Source organism: Onychostoma macrolepis, chromosome 07 (genome assembly GCF_012432095.1).
Source record: "Onychostoma macrolepis isolate SWU-2019 chromosome 07, ASM1243209v1, whole genome shotgun sequence".
NCBI lineage: Eukaryota > Metazoa > Chordata > Actinopteri > Cypriniformes > Cyprinidae > Onychostoma > Onychostoma macrolepis.
The window spans coordinates 35,986,380-36,010,026 of record NC_081161.1 but is presented as its reverse complement, the minus strand read 5'-3'; the positions used below and the strand labels follow the sequence as shown (position 1 = coordinate 36,010,026).

The 23,647-nt window shown below is 36.3% G+C and overlaps 1 protein-coding gene, 3 non-coding genes and 1 pseudogene across 5 annotated transcripts; 1 reads left to right on the top strand and 4 right to left on the bottom strand.

Annotated features, from left to right (window-relative positions):
• Positions 1 to 3,470: 3,470 nt before the first annotated feature.
• Positions 3,471 to 3,592, bottom strand: LOC131545088 (U2 spliceosomal RNA; annotated as a pseudogene).
• Positions 3,593 to 5,328: 1,736 nt separating this feature from the next.
• LOC131545079 (U2 spliceosomal RNA) lies at positions 5,329 to 5,519 on the bottom strand. Its single transcript, XR_009272321.1, has one exon. It is a non-coding gene; the product is annotated as a U2 spliceosomal RNA (small nuclear RNA).
• Positions 5,520 to 7,908: 2,389 nt separating this feature from the next.
• Positions 7,909 to 8,072, bottom strand: LOC131545066 (U1 spliceosomal RNA). The gene has a single exon (XR_009272308.1). It is a non-coding gene; the product is annotated as a U1 spliceosomal RNA (small nuclear RNA).
• A 3,354-nt stretch (positions 8,073 to 11,426) lies between these two features.
• LOC131545077 (U2 spliceosomal RNA) lies at positions 11,427 to 11,617 on the bottom strand. Its single transcript, XR_009272319.1, has one exon. It is a non-coding gene; the product is annotated as a U2 spliceosomal RNA (small nuclear RNA).
• A 42-nt stretch (positions 11,618 to 11,659) lies between these two features.
• Positions 11,660 to 18,774, top strand: tm4sf5 (transmembrane 4 L six family member 5). 2 transcript variants are annotated; one of them, XM_058781635.1, is made up of 6 exons: positions 11,660 to 11,674; positions 14,249 to 14,429; positions 15,681 to 15,761; positions 15,995 to 16,137; positions 16,275 to 16,464; positions 16,705 to 18,774. In XM_058781635.1, exons 2-6 carry the CDS (start codon positions 14,259 to 14,261, stop codon positions 16,720 to 16,722), a joined length of 603 nt encoding a protein of 200 aa, XP_058637618.1. In that variant the 5' UTR covers positions 11,660 to 11,674; positions 14,249 to 14,258; the 3' UTR covers positions 16,723 to 18,774. The 2 variants fall into 2 exon arrangements, with proteins under 2 accessions (XP_058637618.1, XP_058637617.1); XM_058781634.1 differs by lacking the exon at positions 11,660 to 11,674 and having other exon boundaries at positions 14,154 to 14,429; positions 16,705 to 18,773.
• The last annotated feature ends 4,873 nt before the right edge of the window (positions 18,775 to 23,647 follow it).

The window sequence follows — 23,647 nt, the reverse complement described above, 5'->3', positions numbered from 1 at the left end:
AAAAATTATTTGTCATCCAGTTTTTATATCGACTATGCATTCCGTTAGTTTCTCAATTTGGTGTGTTTCACCGGGCGCGAAGAAATATAGAGCTGAGTATCATCAGCATAACAGTGAAAGCTAACACCATGTCTCCTAATAATATCTCCCAAGGGTAACATATAAAGCGTGAAAAGTAACGGCCCTAGTACTGAGCCTTGAGGTACTCCATACTGCACTTGTGATCGATATGATACCTCTTCATTCACTGCTACGAACTGATGGCGGTCAGATAAGTACGATTTGAACCATGCTAAGGCACTTCCACTAATGCCAACAAAGTTTTCTAGTCTATTCAAAAGAATGTTGTGGTCGATAGTGTCGAACGCAGCGCTAAGATCCAGTAGAACTAATAAAGAGATACAACCACGATCAGATGATAGAAGCAGGTCATTTGTAACTCTAATGAGAGCAGTCTCAGTACTATGATACGATCTAAATCCTGACTGGAATTCCTCACAGATATCATTTTCTCTAGGAAGGAATATAATTGTGAGGATACTACCTTTTCTAGTATCTTTGACAGAAAAGGGAGATTTGAGATCGGTCTGTAATTAACTAGATCTTTGGGGTCAAGTTGTGGTTTTTTAATGAGAGGCTTAATAACAGCCAATTTGAAGGTTTTGGGGACATATCCTAATGACAACGATGAATTAATAATAGCCAAAAGAGGATCTAAGACTTCTGGAAGCAGCTCTTTTAGTAGTTTAGATGGAATCGGGTCTAACATACATGTTGTTGGTTTAGATGATTTAACAAGTTTATACAATTCTTCCTCTCCACAGTAGAGAATGAATGAAATTGTTCCTCAGGGGATCTATAGTGCGCTATCTGATGCGATACTGTAGCTGACGGCTGCAAGGATACAATTTTATCTCTGATAGTATCGATCTTGGAAGTGAAGTAGTTCATAAAGTCATTACTGCTATGCTCTTGGGAAATGCCAACACCTGTTGATGCTTGATTTTTCGTTAATTTAGTTACTGTATTGAATAAATACCGAGGGTTATGTTTGTTTTCTTCTAGAAGAGACGAAAAGTAATCAGATCTAGCAGTTTTAATGCTTTTCTGTAGGATAGGGTACTTTCCCGCCAAGCTAAACGAAATACCTCTAATTTAGTTTTCCTCCAGCTGCGCTCCATTTTCCGGGCTGCTCTCTTTAGGGCGCGGGTGTGCTCATTATACCACGGTGTTGGACTCTTATCCTTAATCTTCCTTAAGCGTAAAGGAGCAACCGCATCTAAAGTGCTAGAAAAGAGAGTCCATAGTTCCTGTTACATCATCAAGTTGTTCTGAGCTATTGGATATACTGAGGAACTGAGATAAGTCAGGAAGATTATTTATAAAGCAGTCTTTTGTGGTAGAAGTGATGGTTCTACCATATTTGTAACAAGAAGTTGGCTTTACAGCTTTAGCTATATGGAATATACAGGAGACTAGATAATGATCTGAGATATCATCGCTCTGCTGTAAAATTTCAACGCCACTGACATCAATTCCATGTGACAGTATTAAATCTAGAGTATGATTTCGACAATGAGTAGGGCCTGACACGTGTTGTTTAACACCAATAGAGTTTAGAATGTCTATAAATGCTGATCCCAACAAATCTCTTTCATTATCAACATGGATATTAAAATCACCAACGATTAGGACTTTATCTGCAGTCAGTACTAACTCCGATAGAAGATCAGAAAATTCTTTAATAAAGTCTGTATGGTGCCCTGGTGGCCTGTATACAGTAGCCAGTACAAACATCACAGGATTTATCATTAACACTTATTTCTTTGGATAACGTTATATGAAGCACCATTACTTGAACGAATTATACTTGAAACCTGACCTCTGAGAGATACTGAAAATATTTCTATAAATTGTAGCAACACCTCCCCCTTTACCTTTTGGACGCGGTTCATGTTTGTAACAGTAATCTTGGGGTGTAGACTCGTTTAAAGTAATGTAATCATCTTGTTTTAGCCAGGTTTCTGTCAAACAAAGCACATCTAGTTTATGGTCAGTGAACATATCATTTACAAAAGTGCTTTTGAAGAAAGAGATCTAATATTCAATAAGCCAAGCTTTATCATGTGTTTATCTGTATTATATCGGTTTTTTATTTGTTGAACATCAATTAAATTGTTACTATTACTTTGGTTTGGATGTTTTCTGTATTTTCTAGTTCGGGGAACAGACACAGTCTCTATAGCGTGATATCTAGATGAAAAAGATTCTATGTGCTGAGAGTTAACTGCCTTTGGTGACATGAGGCGGCTAGCAGACGATCGGTTTAGCCAGTCTGTCTGCTTCCTGACCTGGGCTCCAGTTAGTCAAGTACATTCAGTCAATTACAAATCCACATCAACTGATAGAATAATTGAATAAATTAACAAAATAATGTAATTATATTCCATTACTCCTTTAACATATTTAGTATATTAATAATATAATAATACTCAATATGAATATCCTACTTTTCTGCCACCTTACCATTGTTACCGTTAATGTTACTACAGTAAAACTATGGTAAATGTGGGTGATTTGTGGATTGAAACGTCTTCTAACTGGATCGTTGTGGCACTGTTTCTGCTGCTTTCTGCATCAGTGTTGATGAGAATAACAGCTCCTATTTATTTGGCTTTAAACCAGTTTAAATTAAAGAGACATGATTTGTACCGGAGAACTCTGCGCTGAACTCGAGTACTTCTTACTGGATTTCACAGCGTTTAGTGCGTGATCGCAACTGGTCACTGTAATAAACGCATACGGTCTAAGCTCGCGCTGCACTGTTTTCTTTTGAGGCGAGCGGATAAAAGGTCAGTGTGGCGCGCAGTTCAAACGAGTACTGCTATTTTGATCCGCTTTTGACACGTTTGCTGTTTAACATATCTATCATGCACAACAGAGTGACAACAACTATCAGTTAGACAAAATGTCATTTATCCAGTGTGTGAGTTTGTTAAACCCCCTGCTGCAAACACCTCTTAAACACACAGAATAATGCAAGTGGGCATTCTCAATTGTTTATTTTGTAATCGCGGTTTTGAACGATTATGTAATCGTGGCATCCATAATCGTAATCGCAATTAGAAATTCGATTAATTGTGCAGCCCTACCAGCAGGGGCAAACTAGACTAACCAGCCAAACTTTTACCCATTGCTTTTGCGCACACATACACTCAGACAAAAGGTTTAATAATCCCCATCTTCTTGCATGCTGATTAAAACAAACATACAAAAATAAATGAATAAAATAGTAGACCGCATCACATTTTATAAAGGTTAAACTACAACAATCCATCCCAAACATAATCATACACACTGACCACTAACAGCAATTTTTCACTCAACCAAAAACAACAAAAAAACAACAACTATTTACACATTTACTACTATCATGCATAAACAAAGCATTTTATTTATTTTAACCATTTTAGGGGTGCACCGTTCCCAGAAGTACTGCAATACCGGGTCGATGCGTGGAGTGGACGGAGCAAGCCCCTATTCCATCTCCCTGTTCCAAAGTCAGTACTAACTCCGATAGAAGATCAGAAAATTCTTTAATAAAGTCTGTATGGTGCCCTGGTGGCCTGTATACAGTAGCCAGTACAAACATCACAGGATTTATCATTAACACTTATTTCTTTGGATAACGTTATATGAAGCACCATTACTTGAACGAATTATACTTGAAACCTGACCTCTGAGAGATACTGAAAATATTTCTATAAATTGTAGCAACACCTCCCCTTTACCTTTTGGACGCGGTTCATGTTTGTAACAGTAATCTTGGGGTGTAGACTCGTTTAAAGTAATGTAATCATCTTGTTTTAGCCAGGTTTCTGTCAGACAAAGCACATCTAGTTTATGGTCAGTGAACATATCATTTACAAAAGTGCTTTTGAAGAAAGGGATCTAATATTCAATAAGCCAAGCTTTATCATGTGTTTATCTGTATTATATCGGTTTTTATTTGTTGAACATCAATTAAATTGTTACTATTACTTTGGTTTGGATGTTTTCTGTATTTTCTAGTTCGGGAACAGACACAGTCTCTATAGCGTGATATCTAGATGAAAAAGATTCTATGTGCTGAGAGTTAACTGCCTTTGGTGACATGAGGCGGCTAGCAGACGATCGGTTTAGCCAGTCTGTCTGCTTCCTGACCTGGGCTCCAGTTAGTCAAGTACATTCAGTCAATTACAAATCCACATCAACTGATAGAATAATTGAATAAATTAACAAAATAATGTAATTATATTCCATTACTCCTTTAACATATTTAGTATATTAATAATATAATAATACTCAATATGAATATCCTATTTTCTGCCACCTTACCATTGTTACCGTTAATGTTACTACAGTAAAACTATGGTAAATGTGGGTGATTTGTGGATTGAAACGCCTTCTAACTGGATCGTTGTGGCACTGTTTCTGCTGCTTTCTGCATCAGTGTTGATGAGAATAACAGCTCCTATTTATTTGGCTTTAAACCAGTTTAAATTAAAGAGACATGATTTGTACCGGAGAACTCTGCGCTGAACTCGAGTACTTCTTACTGGATTTCACAGCGTTAGTGCGTGATCGCAACTGGTCACTGTAATAAACGCATACGGTCTAAGCTCGCGCTGCACTGTTTTCTTTTGAGGCGAGCGGATAAAAGGTCAGTGTGGCGCGCAGTTCAAACGAGTACTGCTATTTTGATCCGCTTTTGACACGCTTTGCTGTTTAACATATCTATCATGCACAACAGAGTGACAACAACTATCAGTTAGACAAAATGTCATTTATCCAGTGTGTGAGTTTGTTAAACCCCTGCTGCAAACACCTCTTAAACACACAGAATAATGCAAGTGGGCATTCTCAATTGTTTATTTTGTAATCGCGGTTTTGAACGATTATGTAATCGTGGCATCCATAATCGTAATCGCAATTAGAAATTCGATTAATTGTGCAGCCCTACCAGCAGGGGCAAATTAAACTAACCAGACAAACTTTTACCCATTGCTTTTGCGCACACATACACTCAGACAAAAGGTTTAATAATCCCCATCTTCTTTCATGCTAATTAAAAACAAACATACAAAAATAAATGAATAAAATAGTAGACCGCATCACATTTTATAAAGGTTAAACTACAACACTCCATCCCAAACATAATCATACACACTGACCACTAACAGCAATTTTTCACTCAACCAAAAAACAACAAAAAAAACAACAACTATTTACACATTTACTACTATCATGCATAAACAAAGCATTTTTTATTTATTTTTAACCATTTTAGGGGGGTGCACCGTTCCCAGAAGTACTGCAATACCGGGTCGATGCGTGGAGTGGACGGAGCAAGCCCCTATTCCATCTCCCTGTTCCAAAAATCAATTTAATATATGGTGCCCGGGTAGGGCACGTATCAGATATTAAACTGATAAGAACAGATACTACACTTGATCTTAGCCAAAAGGCCGAGAAGCGATACCCACAAATGGTCAACAGCAGGAACCACATTCTTTGACACAACACATTTGATGATGGTAAGCTTTTATTTTGTTCATTTTTTAACTCTAATAGTTGTTGTGCAGAATGCAATCGTTAACTCAGGTAAGGTAAGGCTTAAAGGGTAATGAAAACCCCCTTACTTGAGCACCGGTCGTTCACACCTTAGATTTGAAAAATGTTCAAGAAATGGTCGTACAAAGCTGTGATAAAATGGGAGTGTAAGGGGTGGGATGAGGGGAGGAGACAGTATGAGGAGGGGAGGGGTCAAAGCACAGCACCACAACAGTCCTACAATCACACTCACTACATTCTAGGGCTGCTCAATTATGACAGAAATCATAATCACAATTATTTTGGTCAATATTGTAATCACGATTATTTAAAATGATTATTAGTGGGCCATATGACCAAAACTTTATATGAAAGATTTATTTAAAGATAGTGATGTATATATCTCAAATATATGTTTTATGTAAATAAGGTTGCTATGACATCTACAATTTAGGAGACCAGCGAAAAGTCACAATTCTCAATACCACAGCAGAATACCAAAGTAACTATTATTGGTTAAAAAAACAACAAAAAAGGTCCTCAAAATTATTGAAAATAATTAAACTGCCAGTAATAAAAAAAACAAAGGAACACAATGCCAGTAATAAAAAAGCAAGAGAATACAATAGAATAAAAAAAGATACAAATGAAACAAACTGCACTTTAAGTTGTTGTTTTTTTTAATGCAAGTCTAGCTATTCAGTTATCAGCCTACTAGAGAAATTGAATAACCTAATGTAAAATAAAACTGCAGTCTTCACTGTAAGAATTAAACTTCCTTTGTTTCTTATTAAAGCTACAAAAGTCCTTTAGTCAAGAGCAGCGAGTGATTTTGAATTTGTCTTTTGTTGTTTGATTAATATAAAGCACACAGTCGGCAGCAGGAATATAGCCTGCTGTCACTTTAAGAGCTGCACAGATCCAATTTACTGTTACACATGTATTTTCATTCTTAACACTTTACGTTCATTTATTACATAACCGACGATGGTTTACATGAATAATAACCAAGCGTGGCATTTTGACACATTTTTGTGTACATTTGACTGTTTAGACGGTAAAAGATTACTTTACATGTCTGTGTTCTGTTCCGTCTCTGAGCGCATAAGTTACACAGTAATCTTCCCGAGGAAGCACGCAAGTTCTCTTTCATGCTTTTAAATCAAGCACTTAACATTTTGCAAAAGTCTCGTTACACGATTTTACTGATTTGCATGTGAAATTGGGCTTTTATGGAAGAACGAAGGTGCACCGCTGGAAAGGGGGAGGAACGGGGCGCAAAAATAATTTTATCTCGATTACTGTATTTTCTTAATCGTTGGAGGCCGAAATCTAAATTGAATTTCGATTAATTGCACAGCCCTACTACAGACATTAAAGAACAATGAGTGGAGAAAGACAGAAGAATTGAGGGCACACTGCATTTCAAAAATATGACCATATATGATTAAAGAAACAATATTTACAGCTATCATGAACAAATGAAGCAAGTTTTTAATAATTATACTTTCAAACATTGAATAAGCATTTCGTTATTTCAGGGCAGATAGTCTGTAATTACAAAAACTAAGGACGAACATTTAAAAGGTCTTCCAAAGCCCACCATATTTTTCACAATCTCCATCACTTTCACAATTGCAACAAGCTGATAACAAATTACATTTGTTGTTTAACACTAATAGGGAAACAAAGGCATATTTATTTTTCAGTCCATACTCCTTTGAGTTTTTGGTTATCATTATCTTGTGTTCATTTAAACAATCCACTGTATTAATCACAAACATACTGATCCATAACTTGTTCACACAAATGATAAACTCCTTGTAAACTATTAATAATTCCTTATACGTTACAATTCTATTTTTAACAAGAAAATCAGGGGAGAGCGCGAACGCAGTCAACAAAGAGTGAAAAATTTAAGGGGGTCTGAATACTTTCCGTACCCACTGTATGTGTGGAGTGCAACATTTTCCCCATTATTGCATTTACAGACATATTCCTAAATTAACACAAATTGATTTGAGTTCAAATTGGAGTGATCATATATGTCTCCCTAATATTATATAATTAAATTTTTATTATACTTTTGTTCAATATTTTCTCTCATCCTATTGAAATATTACATACATGCTATTACTTCTGTTTATTGTATTCTGTATTTTATAATGATAACATTCTACTAAATTTAAGTGCATTAAGCAGGGACAGTGTTTAGCATTTGTGCATTCAGAATTCTACAAACACTTTATGCACAAAAACTCCCACACAGACTAAATGTAATACTATACAATTCAACTCTATTTTTAACCAAAAGATCAGGGGAGAGCGCGAACGCAGTCCCCCACTACCAGAAATTATGCAGTCGAGATTCCCACATTTGGGGAATTCGCAGGGGTCAGCACAACCGGAGTGCAATGGCTGAGCCTCGCCCTGGGTGAACCACCTTCTTGATCATGGTATCTCCCCTGCCAGGTAAGTATGAGTTCTACACCCACCCTGAAGGGGGAGCACTTAAGGGAACATTATTTTCAACGATGATGAGATACTACTTTACTACAAACGATCAAACACAATTAAAAATATTTAAAAAAAATAGAAGGTTTAGAAGGTTCTTAGAAGGTTTCACTGCAAATCTAGCTATAAACTACATATCATGATACTTTACAGAGAGAACATTCCCATGATGCAACAGAAGGGTCGATCAGCCAATAGAATAACAGTTGTTTAAAATCATAATTTTAAGAACTCAACAATCAGAGTATAGAAACCCAAGCTAAAAGAAAACATGAAAACCATAGAACCAATTTCTATTTTGAAGTTCGAAGTATGATGAGATATTAAAGAACTAACAGTTACCAAAAGCATTGTTAAAAAGAAAGCATGACATAAGCAGCACAGGAAGTGACAACAAGCTGTAGCCTACATCACTTCCATGAAATTAGAGCAAAGGGCACCAACAAATTTCACAAACATGCGACTGAATTTTAGAGCCAACGAATATACATCGAAGCATTTACAAAACTCTTTTCTTTACTCAACAGCGTCGGTAATGAAACACTGTGGATGGCAGGTAATACAATGACAAATCGCGCAAAACATAGGCTAATTAAATGTATGCTGGTTGGTTACTTAAAGAATCAGACTGACTATACGGTTAAACAGGGTTATTTTATTCAAAAACGTAGTCGTTCTTCTGCTCCATTGTCTTCAGCCGCGCTATACCACAAACAATTATGCGGCATCACCATGAACCACGCAGACACCACAGTCTGATTAAATACGCGCTTAGTTTATTTTTCTAATAATAAACGCATGCGAAAAAACAGATTCAACATGTCCCTTTCCGTCTTTCAGCTTAACATTCGCAATAATAAATATTATTATATATATATATATATATATATATATATATATATATAACGGAGCAAAAAACTAACACTTCAAACTTAAATCTATATTTTTGCTTATAACGTTCCGCATACATTTAAACTGACATTTGAGAAAACGTAACACAACACATGTGAAATAACGTTGAAAATAGAGAGGAAACGTGCACGTAAAAAACACTCTTCCACATCTTCAGCCAATAAACAATTGACGGAAGATGCACCGGTCGACACGTGTTACAAAATAATAATAATAATAATAATAATGTCGCCGTCGAGTATTTCTACGTATCAGATGCTAAACTGATCGGAATATTTAAGTGTAAACCTGTCATATCGGTTCATTTTGTCATATGTGTATACACTTGTCATATATCATCTAGTCATAAAAATGGAATTTACAGCATATTGCGGAATGTAACGAAATTTGGCAAGTTTTGGATAAATTAAAAGTATGACTACATTTCAAATCGCGATATGGACAAGTGTCTGTGAAAATAATGCTATTAAAGTCTGTTCTGCGTGTCTCTGTGTGAATAACAGACTCCACATGAACTCCTTCTACGGGGGAAAAACCCTATCGTTATATCACACAAATACTCCCGACAACCGTCAAAATAAAAGTTCGGTTCAAAGTGAAAAATATTATTAGGCTACTGAACGTTCTTCTCAAAGTAGTAATATTATTAGTAATCCTAATACTAATAATAATCGATTTTCTTATGTGCATTATTTTTTAACAGACAACACAATTTCTCAAAAAAAGAAAGAAAACAAGGGGCACTATTATTAAAAAAATCTAAATCAAATTTATAGTTAATAAATGAATAAATCAAACTTAAAATTCATTAAAACTGTTAAAAGTTTCATTAATTTAATTTATTAGACATGCTTTCATTATTTCAAAGAATAGACTTTTTCTTTCTAAAAATTGTAACTACTGAAACGGAATGGAGAAAAAAACAAAAACCAATCTAGAAAAATTAAAACGAAAAAAAAAAAAAACAACTTAATTTGGGAAAAAAATAAAACGAATTTCATAGGGCCCCAAAATGCCAAGAAGTGTTATTACGCTATTACAATTACGTTGGCCGCAAATAAAACGTATGTATTACAGCATTAGGTTATATCTCCTCTCAGTGTGTTTATATTTACACTTTTAATTGGAACAGCTGTAATCATAATTGCGATTTTTTCCCCGATTACCTGTGCAGCCATAGAAGCAATACAGATTAATTATCCACTGACAGATATAGGCGGAAAAATAAGCCTCCGCATTCTGAGGGCAATCATCATCATCAGACACTTGGCACATAAACCTCACCATGCGTTTTATGTGAACATTTAATAAGCTGTAGGAACAACTTTTTACGAGCGCAAAATAAAATGCGATGCAAGTAAAATTCTCAGCAACGCAAGGTGATATTGAAGCATTCTGCAGCAGTTAATTTAATGAAAAAAATTAAACTAATAAATCACCTCTTGATTTTTAAGTTTTTAGAGAGATGTACAAGTTCGCTAACATTATAGTCTACTATGTAACTATGGTGGCTGCATTTTTCTGCACGGACCGCTGTCTCGCGCACTTCACCGACAGCTCCTTTTCTCAAATGCTCTCTATACAACAATGAAATTACAAACAACATTACAAAACTAAACATAAGTTTGTAATGCAATGATAACGTATATATTTCTCAAGTGCACATCATGATACTGATACACAATCAGCTTGGTGAAATTATCTCCGCGATCGTCTGTTTACCATGCATGGCTGCTTCAAAAACAATAATTAAACTGAAAACAACTACTTTAAAACTATGAGGGATGACACACAATAATGTACTCATCTAAACTGAATCCAGAGCAATAGTAGCTATATTTAGGCATGCCATATTAGTCCAGAATAGCAGTGTTATATTAATTTATGGTATAAAAGTTAAGCGCTTCATATGTATTAATACAAAAAGGATAATATAGCTTGACAAATGCATCAACTGCCGTTTTACAACCAGATATATAGGTAATTTTCATCGCATTGCAGTGTGGTTGAGGGGATTCCAGACAGAAGGGATAAAGCTTTCACAGGGACAGACAAAAGTCTGTAAGATGCCTGAGGCAACGAGATCATGAAACAACTACCGATGCACCAGAATATTAATTTCATCATTTTATCAAAGGACTCGCTCGCAGAAGCATGTGACAAGCAACAGCAACCTACTTCATGAAACACTAGAAACGTGCGTCCGCTCGACACCACATTTAATCATTTTGCAAACGCCCTAAAGCTTGCACATAATGAAAGAAGCCGTACGGAAGCAGTAACACGCGGCGCGCGCTAAAGCACTTTCCACCACCACGATGATAAATATACACTACGCTGTTAAGCATGTCACAATAACGCAACCAACACTAGCTAACATCCGTTATAATTCTTTCTTAACATGTTTAGGGGGGTGCACCGTTCCCGGAAGTACTGCAATACCGGGTCGATGCGTGGAGTGGACGGAGCAAGCCCCTATTCCATCTCCCTGTTCCAAAAATCAATTTAATATATGGTGCCCGGGTAGGGCACGTATCAGATATTAAACTGATAAGAACAGATACTACACTTGATCTTAGCCAAAAGGCCGAGAAGCGATACCCACAAATGATCAACAGCAGGAACCACATTCTTTGACACAGCAAACATGACGACGGCGAGTATTTTATTATTGTTTCTTTTCAACCTAAAAGCTTCTTGTACACAATGTTTTCATGACTACACACTCATATCACCATTTGTTAATATCATTTAGTTTTTAAAAATCAGTACTTTCTTTAGCAAAGGCTGACAGGGACGAGCGTGTATTACAATGAGGTACTTGTTGGCCAATCAGAAACATGGATGCAATTCCAGGACTATAATAAAATGAAGCTGTTGTCATCATAAAAAGTATCAAACAGAGATGAAAATAAAGTCACTTAGGACATGACAGCTTAGGTAAAATTCACGGGATTTCTCAAATTAATGTGAAATATATCCTTCAAACACGGAAAGGGTCTGCCCCCCAGTGGACAGAAAAATAAGTGCCCTCCAAACAGCTCAACGATGACGCAGATACAAAATAAATCATGTATAAAATATTTAAATAATAACTAATACTTATAGGGGAACAAACTTTATACAAAACAACGCTATGACTAAATAAGTACATACATCGTCGTTTTTCTGATGATAAACCACCTATAAGCACATGCAGTGTCTCCTTCCTCAACGTTTTTAACACTTTAATAAACTTTACAAACATTTCATCTCAAATTTACTACATGCACGCACAACCACTTTTGTATCTGCCAGTCAGTATATTTATTAATGCACTCAACTAGCTGTGCAAGCTTACCACACACAACTAGCGAAAATGTCAAAGGCCTAATCAACTTCATGCTAATTACATAACGTTAACTGAATTTGCAGGTAAATTACATAACGTTAACTGAATTTGCAGGTAATGTCATCCACCAACCCACATATTTTAAGTCAGATAACGCAACACCTCGATGTTATAAACGCATATGTTTGAGTTTGTTAAAACGAGTTCAAACAACTTGTCCTACATGTTAAACGGACGGCGTTGCGTGAATTTGAACTATCGAAAAACAACCGAGTGAGAACAAATCGTCGACAACTTTGGCCAAACATATCAAATAACATTTGACTGTCGGTTAATTTTGCACAAAACTTGTTTTAAACGACTTACCTTGCTTTGAACCCGAGCAGTTGTAGCACTTGTTACGCTCATCGAAGCAAATCCTCACGCGAACTCGAAGAAAACTCGCGTGCGCCCCTTAATGGTTGTAGTTGAGGAGACGGTTTCAACGGCAACAACATAAACAAACGTTACTGCGCATGCGCGCTTTGTGGCCCTAACTTAACTTCCGGTAGACATCCAAATACAATCAGTAACAACAGCTAAGTCCCTCTATAGTAGATTATGCTTTGATAACAAGCAAAATATGTTTACTGCGTAAATCATACTGACTGAGATGCAGCGATAACTACTTGGACAGACTTATTAAAAATGCAATTAAATTCATCCTCTGCCAGCAGGAGGCGCTTTAAAGCGGAGAACTAGAGGTTTCCCCGGAAACGGCTTTTGGGCTGTAGTTACACAAAGCAGCGCTGAGCTTACAAACGCTGCTTTATCAGGCATATAACATGCAAGATGAAATGAAAATGACATCGAACATTTTCTAAAGACAGTGTTCCTTCAGAAATACAGTGATATAAAAACGCCTGCGCCTCGTTTTGATTTTTAAACGTGCGTTACGTGCTCGTGTATTCAACGAAGCCTTTTGGGAAATCGGTCAGTTTTGATATCGCGGCGGTCGCCACAAATAAATAAATGTATGTGAAACACATCCCACAGCACAACAACCTGAGCCCAACTTCATTAACCGGCGCCACTAACAAGACCGACAAACAAACACAGACCGGAAGTTAACTTCGGTCCAGGCGCGTGCGCCTGATTACACCGTCTATAAACAAGTTTTAATGTTCTACCGTTACCTTATTATATTAATCAAAGAAAAAATATACTTCTTTATGACTACCTTTGATGTACACATTTGATTTCTTTTATGTCAAGATGTCAACAGTCGTCTTTAACCCAAATCCACTGTGTTTTAGGCATTAAAAACCATTGCTAAAAACTCTTGAGTGTTACAGTACTTCTGTTATGTTCCATGCAACTTTTCTGAAAAGAATACGTTATTTGTCTTAATTCTCATGGTCCTTTCAAGATTTTTTTCATAAGGGTAGCCTATAAACATGTTATTTCAACAAACAGTCAATTCATTTGTTTTAGTGAATGGTACTAAATGAAGATGATCTAAAAAGAAAAGACCATGCAGAAGTATCATTAACCTTTACAAAACCATTATAAATAAATTCATATAGTTGCCATTTATAATACAAGATATTATAAAACGGGCTGTAAAACGGGACTTGTTGTTCTGTCAGGATTCATTATATGGCTTTACTTTAACTATTGTCCCCACACACCTTACACTGATCAGCCAGCCACAATACACGTATCCACGTTTGACAGTAATTATTAAAAGCAGAAACTTCATCCACTGCCCACTGTTACGTTAACGCACCATAAATGGCACTGATAAAAGCACTGTAAATATTGGCAAGTCTCAAAGGGCATTCTGTGCTATCAGCCAGAGCCTGTGCTGCACTGAGAAGAACACAGCCTTTGATAATTTCTCCTCTTTTTTTAATACAGATTCATCGCAATGTGTACTGGGAAGTGTGCACGGTTAGTGGGGCTAATTCTTCTGCCCTCAGCTTTTTTGTGTATAATAGCCAATATACTTTTATTCTTCCCTAATGGAGAACAGTTGGAAACTAACCAGATTTCCCTTCAAGTCTGGCTTATGGGAGGTGTTCTTGGTGGAGGACTAATTGTGAGTAATTCAGTCTGTTAAATTGATCTCATCATTAATTTGGTTTCCTAGGAAAACAAATCTGGCTGTCTTGTTATTATGAAAGGTACAAATATTGTTTTTCGAAAGGTACAAATATTAATATGTACTAATATTTACACTTTAGGTATTAATATGTGCCTTATACGCACCCTGTAGGGGTAAATAAGGTTCAAATGTGTACATTTTGAAAGGGTATCACCCTATTGACAGATTTTGTACCTTTTTATTTTCTGAGAATGTGCAATAGGGATTTTATTGTTTACTAAAATGAACAGGCCTAACTTGGTCTATCAGATACTTCAAACACACTGTTACAAGGCTTTGTGTGCCATTTATTTTATATGATAAAACATGGCACACCGATCAATTAAGAGAATTAGTATGGTTGAATTAGCAATATTAGTCAATAAGAATAAAGGAACTTTAGATTTGAGGAAGAAAAAATATCTGCGGTGAGCAAATGCAGTGATAAGAGACAGTGGTTCATTATGCAGAGCTTTTCCGCTCAGAACGTGAAAAAAAAGGTACAAAAATCTGTCACCAGGGCGGTACCCTTTTCAAAAGGTACATGTTTGTACTTTATTTACCCCTGAAGGGTGCATATAAGTACATTTTAGTACCTTAATGGTACACATTTATTCGTACCTTTTGAAAAGATACCACCCCAGTGACAACTTTTGTACCTTTTTTTTTTTTTTTTGGAGAGTATATGTAATATCCCGGATATGACCAGGATGGATTAATCCTGAGTAAAGTTATGTAAGGTGGCTCATGCTTACATCAAGCAATAATTGCATTTACAGAGGAACATGCTATGAGCAAGTACACATATCACAGAAAAAGTAGATTGAGTTGTGTAATTTAGTGCATTTTGAAAAAAAAAAACAATCACCCTTAAAAAGGTAAAGGTTCCAAAAAGTGATTTTGCACAATAATGTCAGAAGAACAATTTTGGCTTTCCCAAAGAAGCATTTAGTGAACAGTTATTTAAAGAACAAATTTTCTCAGTGTGAAGAACATTTTAATAATCTGAAGAACATTTTTCCACTATAAAGAATGTTAAAAGGTCATGGAATCACAGATGCCAATAAATAATCTTCATTATTTTTAAGAGTTTATCATAGATTAAGTAATTTACACAAACATTATTTAACCTGCTTTACAGCAAACCTTATCTCGTTGAGATCACAGTTGATGATAAGATAATTTGCACTCACTTTTATTCATCAGATGATGTGTCCAAGCTGCTCAGCCATCAGAGCCGGGGGCAAAGGCTGTTGCGGGGCAGGTTGTTGTGGAAACCGTTGTCGTGTGAGTAAATCTGACACAGAAAAACAACAAAAAATGTAACTATTTAACAAAAAAATGTAAAATCGCTATTATTCACAACAAGAAGCTCACTAGTGAAGCCATACAATGTGAAAAGACAAAAACAACATTCTCTTTTGCATATACACAAATATATTGTACAGATAAATTATATACAGTCTATATATAACATATTTTGATTGTTTAATGTTTCATGTTTGTTTTGTTTTGTTCAGATGCTGAATTCTGTTTTCTCTTCTGTGTTTGGCGTTGTTGGGTCGGCCTACTGTGCCTGTGTTGCCATCGCAGCACTGGCTGTTGGGCCACTATGCCAAGTCCAGGATGATCAATGGGAATATCCCTTTAAGGATACTGCAGGGTAAGGAAAATGAAAAATGAAACGAATGCAATGAAATAGCAAGGGAAATTGCAGTTCTTTGTATGGCCACTAGATGAGGTCTTATCCTGCACTTCAACTAAAGCTCCTTCTCTCCTCTTTTTATCTTGCTGTAACAGGAACAACAGTTACCTGGGGAATAAGACCACATGGTCCGAGTGTATCTTTCCCGAGAATGCGGTACTCTGGCACATCGTGCTGTTCTTCATACTTTTGGGTCTGTCTCTGATCCAGATGGTACTCTGTGTCATTCAGGTTGTGAATGGATGTGTAGGCTGCCTCTGTGGAGACTGCCGGAAAAAGAAATCGGTAAAGTTTACATAACAGCATTTACATTTACATTAACACTGAAACAGTTGTGAGTTTAATTTCTTGAACAAAAGCTACATCTGACAGATTGGCATGTAAAAGAGAATCACTTTTTGCTGTCTACAAAATAGAATATTGGCAGCATGGACAATAGACTCTGTATTTATAACCAGTTACCATAGACAAACAAATCCAAATGCCCTTTTCTTATATTGGGAATGATCTTTCTTTGTACAACAGGATGAGGGAGGTCTGTGAGATGCGGAGGAGAAAAACAACCATGATTCAATCTGTAGTCCTCACAACAGGATAAGACTTTCAAACAACACTAACAACTTGCAGTCCAAGCCATCACTAAAAAGTGATGTTATGCGTAAATGTAACTTTATTTTAACTTTATTATGTGTTAGTGCTACTGTAGCAGTAAATTTGATCCAAATATCAGTTTTGGTAACCCTGATTTTATGATGGAAATTGTATAGAAATTAAGTTTTTACTTTTTATAAACGTTGTGCATTTTGGAATACTAAATCATCAGATCCTAATGATCCAATACAACCGTCTTTCACAATAAACATAATTTGCTGACATTTATTTTGTCTCTCATGAGCCATAAAATGTAGTTTTTGTAGCATGAATTATTAACTTGAGTAATGTCTATCTTTAGAGTTGGCATCAGATTGCATGAGAATATTTCCTCTACAGGTTACAGAAATACTCTGAGTGTTTTCTTTTTCTGGTGTTCTTGGCAGGAGACATCAATTTTCTCTCTCTCTCTCTCTCTCTCTCTCTCTCTCTTTCTCTCACACGTGTGTGTGTGTCTTTGCCTTTCTATTTTCTAGTTTAGTGCAGTGAGAATCTGAAACCTTGGGCTGGCTGTTTTCCATTTGCTTTCTGAATAGTCTGATGAAAACCACCATGTTCCTTTTTGCTTTCCTCTCTCAATCTCGACACCTGTGTCATTCACTCTTTTAATTATTCACTGCTTTCACTATTGTACCTCTGACACCGGAACAAACCGGATCTTGCAGCATGCAAAGGAAAACACTATGTCAGACCCCCTGGTGGTGAAAGCCAGACCTGCAGCTGTAAAAACATTTATACATTGAAACCAGGGAGTGTTTTAAGAATAAGGGGCATTTTCAAAAAGAGCATCAGATTCCTTTAAAGTACTCAATAATGTCTATTGCTATTAGCTCCCTGAACTCTGACATGCTTATGAATATAGAGTCTATAGACCCTGTGCTAACATTTAGCTCATAATCGTTGTTACCATAGCAGCCCTCCACTCTAATTGCTAATCCTGCACACAAATGCCTATTTGAAGCTCATGCTAGGATAAAGTCTGCAGAATCTCAAAACAAGTTTACAGATTGCTTAGACCAAGCAAACTGATCATTGTAAACATGCCATATATGTCTCAGCCACAAGGGGAGAGAGGCAACAGCATGTCCTAGTACATGCTACGTCAGCTTAATGTATAGACCCGGTTCAAACCAGACCAGAGTGTTCCAGAAAAGGATGTTCTGTTCTTATTGAGATCACACATGTGAACATACACATAATTGCATGACATAAATATAATGACATAAATGTATAAATATTTCATTTGAATTCTATATAATTAACTGTTCTGGTCATTTTGACCTGGAGAGGATTTTCTTTTTCTCTAGCTAATGTTATTGCTTTGTAATAAAACTTTCTGACTTTGCTCAATCGGGGTGTAACAATTAAATAATATAATTTTTGGTCATTTTTGACCAGGAACACTAAATTAGGTAAAGGATTTTCAGGTCAACACAAGGGTTAAAGAAAAAAACAAACAAACTGAGAGGCGGTTGCACTAAAGCCTTTGGCATGGACCTGGCCAGACTTAATTCGATGGCCATCCACCATTTAGACAGAGAACAGGCACAAAACACTCATCAACTTCCACAATGGCTCCAGACAATAGCAGAAGGAAACAGACCAGAAAAGCGCTGGATCAGACTGAATGGAGCATGTGAACGGATGTTATGGAATTTATTAAATTCAAATTTTCAATCTTATTTTTAAAACTAACTTGATTAATCCTGATGAAATTAAAGAGGATTTGTCTTTGTATGTTTTTAAGAATGTAACATACACACACACACTTGGATTGCAATCCTGAAGAATCAACAGCTTCGTGTCACTGCACATCTTTCTCTGCATGATTCATTACCTCTAAAATCGACAAGTAACATCATAGTTGTTATTGGTTATGTGAATGTAGGAATTTGACGCTGCCTTGTTGTGAGCTCACACACACACACACCAGAGAACAGTGTGTGTGGAGGGGAGGCGGATTGTCGACAGGGACAAAATTAGGGGGATGGGGGTTGCAATTTTGGGGAGGGGGTATTTTGGGTGAGAACAGGGCGGGAAAACTGGTAAAAAGCGATTCAAGCCTGACTAGGGCAGATATTCTGTGCACTGAAACCAAACAACAGCATGCAAGTAAGCTCTGCAGCTTTGGTGTGCATGAGAAAGTAAATACTCATTAAATCACTCATCTTCCTCTGAGAGTTTGCATATATGCCAACTCAAATAGAAACCGTCAGGCCTGTCATTTCTTTTTGGGTTCCTGCAGAGGATTTTTGTCATTCTATTTAAACTATTGCACTACCAAACACTTTTTTTTTTTTTTTTTGAATGCTTGTGATTTAAAACACAGTTTGTTCCTCCGACACATTTTTTCTTTAGCTCACCAGTCTCTCATTTTAAAAGTGTATATCAGTAAGTCTTTTCTATAATAAACACAAGATACATCTTAGTTTGTGGTGTTGAACATTGGCAATTATTCTTCTCACAGTAATTATTTCACACAAAGCAGGAGAGAGTTGATTAGATTCAGCGAAATTACCAACAATAGTGGGAGAAATATTATGGAAAATCCATGTGATTGGATTTTACAAAAACAACAAAAAATCTCTGTCCATCACACTATCACTGATTAAATACAGTGCTCTCTTATTATGTGCAGTATTAGGCAAGTGACAAACCATCTTTTTAAAATAATCTGATTTAGAGACAATGCTCATGGAAAGTAAATCTGGTGAAGCAAAACAAATGGAGTGTATCAATAGTATACTAGGCCATAGCTTGTCAGTGGAAAACTAAAAGCTGTGATCCATAATCTGTTTCCGTAAACATGGGTTCTTGCATACCCGTTATGTGTATGGTATAATGCGCTACTATCTATAAATGTGACCTTAATTGTGACATCTCACTTCTGTGATAAGTTTGCACCGTTGCTATTCTTATCCTGTGATATTTGATCTCAACAACACCATTTCGTTAAACAGCCTGCAGTCAAAAATTCAATCTGAGGTACACTCTTAGACATTTCTGTAATTTCCACAGTTATTTACTGTATATCACCCAGTATAATACTGCAAATTCTCTTTACAGTAAATAACTGTAATACCCTTTGCATCATGGTAATTTTCTGTGACGTCAGACCCCACATACAGAGACTTACTGTATTTTTTAAAAATTGCTGTATACTACTGTATTTGCTGTAACGGTCTCTTTGGCGCCATTCTATTGAGGTCGTTTTATTTTCCTAATTTCTTACATTTGGATTGACACAATTTGCCCTGGACCGTGTCTACAATGCCGCAACAGCTTGGGACTGACTACTGGATGTGTTACATCGCTTGTAATGATTGGAAAAATCTTTTTGTACTTCTTGTCAGAAACAGCGCGAGCGCTTGGAGTACATCTGCATGTCAGAAATATACCGGGGCATCAGTTTACTGTCCGCATTCACTGTAGATAATATATATAATGTGTTCTATATTGTTGTCTCTTGTCGAGTTGCGCCGCGTCGCGGCACTCGCGTCCGAGGAAGAAACGGAAGCAGTGGGGCAGCGCCGCGGGTTTTTCCCGGGGATGAACCCGCAAGAGTGGAAGAGCTCCGGAGAACATCTGCGCTGTGTGTCGATGCACCTTACGAGAGAATAAGACCAGCAAGCAAGGTAAAAATATATGTACGTTTGTCTGTGTGTTTGTCATAGTATATGAGGTTTGCCTTTTAAAAGTGTGCTATTTCTACATCTTGTTTTTCAGAGAAGACATTTCTGTCACTAACAAAGTGGATGGTGAGCAAAGATGGTGGCCACGTTTTGGAGCAGCACCTGGGTTTTGCAGATGGCTATGTATTCTTTGGCTGCTTGTCTTTTTTCCCCCATGATGTTTCTGTTGCCTAAAGATTCTTTGTAAGGATGAATCCAGAGGACACAACATAAAGCATTGCAAAACGTCCTAAGACAGGAGAAATGGTGAAGATGCACTGTTCCACCATTGGAAGGCTGTATTTTTAAGTGTTATGCATGCGTTGTTTTAAATAAAGAATTTGATATTTTGTAATTATTGTGTCTGTTTTAATTGAATGCCAGTAGTACTTATGTAGAGTAAAAATAAAATGAATTATGTATAAAAATTATAATATGTAATGAAATCTATATTAAAATGAATGAATTACAGTAGTATACTGAAGAATTGGATTTTATTTACAGTAATTTACTGTAAAACAGTACAGTTTTCAACTGTAAATCAAATACCGTTTGCTACTGTAAATCTTAATTACAGTAACTTACTGGCAACTGTAAAAACCCTTTGAAATGTCTAACAGTGTATCAGATCACATTTCATGCTCTTGACAAACATTCATTCTTTTGGGGCAACAGGTTTTATCAGAGGGTTTAGGATGCTCCTTATTACTGTTTCATAACAAAGGTACAAAAATATATTTTGCTCTAAAAGCAGGGAAGGAGAGAGTCATAAATAGAACAGAACCAAATTTCATTTTCTCATACTGGAAAGCTAGCAAGAAGCTTTTTTATGCAGGTCTGAGATCAGTTGTCTTCTGGTTCTGGGTTCTTTGTTATATATATATATATATATATTAAAAATAAAAATAAATAATGTGGAGTGATTCTACTTAGAAAAATCTTTCAGACACTATTTGCTTATGTGTGTCACTCACTGAAAATGCTCCAGTTCAGGACTGCAAATTTCTTCTTCACCTACTTTCTTCCTGTAGATGTCAAAATTAGAAAAAAGAGCAGGGAGGAGCTAAACAGGAGAAACAGGTGAAACGAGGAGAGAAAGAAATGAAAATTAAACATGGAGTATGAAATTGGCTACGTCTAAAGGGAGCCAAAAATAAAAAAAGATACATGTCAAAACCAAAGAGAAAAAAAGTGCAATTGCTTATTTTTTTTGAGTCTAAAGTTAGTCGTAAAAGGGGTTTGGGTTCAGAGAATAAAATGGATCTTAACAAACTGAAAAAAAAAAAAAAGAAGAAAATAAAAATCCCACCACAACTCATAAAACAATTTCCTGCTGTCCCATATGAATGATGAGAATTCAAAGAAAATCTCAGTGTTTATCCTTTAACACTGTTCCCCAATCAGCCTTCAAATGGAAGCCCTCAAAGATAGGACAAACTTCAGATTGCTCTCTGATCAGTGGCAGACGGGTTAATGCTATTGGTACTGTCACACAATACTAATTACCAGCAATGGGGGGCCTTGGCCTTCAACCCAGATTGTGCAGCAGGCTGTTCAGAATTCTAATCTGTTTCTCCTTTGGAATTTGCCTCTGTAAATTTCCACTGTGAAACTCAGACTGTCAGCTAGGAAATAAAAATGAATAAGGGTGTAAATACACATTTCTTGGTTTATGCTGGTGTTGCTGGTATACCTGTTTCTTGGAAGTGTAAAGATAAGCTTTTTTTGTCTTTTCTTTTACTCTTGAGAACTTTCCATGCTATTCAAATTCAACCTATGAAGTAGTGTCCAATGTTGCCCTGAATTTAAACTGGAGCCATGGGGACTTGTGGAGATTGGCCTGATGAGAATGAGAGAGAATCAGAATGAGCTTTATTGCCAGTTAACACATACAAGGAATTTGTTATAGTGACAGAAGCTCCACAGTGCAAAAGAATGACAGCGACAGGACAGGACACAGATAATAAAAAGAATAATATACAAATATACAAAATAGACAATGTACAAAATAGCAAAAACGCAATATATAATATAGACAGTTATGTATGTACATATATGATATGTGCAAATTTGAAATGTAAATAAGTATGTGTGTTATATAAATAAGTGTATAGTGTTGTGTGTTCCATGTTTATTGTCAACTGTTCATGAGATGGATTGCCTGAGGGAAGAAACTGTTCCTGTGCCTGGCTGTTCTGGTGCTCAGAGCTCTGTAGCGTCGACCAGACAGCAACAGTTCAAAGAGGGAGTGTGCTGGATGTGAGGGGTCCAGAGTGATTTTGCCAGCCCTTTTGCTCACTCTGGATGTGTACCTAAAGCATGATGCCTAAAAGTGTAGATATATTGAGCAAAACTGAAATGGCCAACAGTAATCACACTATAAAACGCTGTTTATGTCAAATAATAATAACAATAACAACATTAATACTTCTACTATTACTACTACTACTTCTAATAATAATAATAATAATAACTAGAAAAAAAAGTTTGTCGAGACAAACTTTAAGTTGGCTTGAGAAAGCCGGACCAGAAAGTTTGAAAAAGTTTAAAAAGTTTAAGAAGTTTAAAAAAGTTTTAAGTTTGATGGTTTTCAGTATGAAATAGTTTGAAGTTTAAAGTAGTTTTACAAACTTAAGGCAATACAGTCTGACATAGATAGATAGATCTATCATGTATCTATCATATATCATAGATAGATAGATAGATAGATAGATAGATAGATAGATAGATAGATAGATAGATAGATAGATAGATAGATAGATAGATAGATAGGATACACACACGGCAGCGGTCAACCGTTTGACGGCAAATAAAAGAGCTTCAACACCGCCGTCGTCTGTACTCACGTACAAATAATTAACTGCACTTGAAGCGTTCATAAAATTAAAAATGAAACACCCAAAACTGTATAAGGCATCATCACGAAGACAAACTATATGTTTATGTGAAATTCTGGAGGAGACGTCGGATGGCGTCGCGTGGTGACATAATGACGCATGCCATTAATCGATCTGTGTACAATAACATGTAAAATGGGAACATGAAAGGATTATTCTAAAAGCAACTCATGCAAACACCTTAATCATAATATTGTCTTATTCAGAATAAGGTAAATAATTGGATTACTGATGTCCATGTAAACGTAG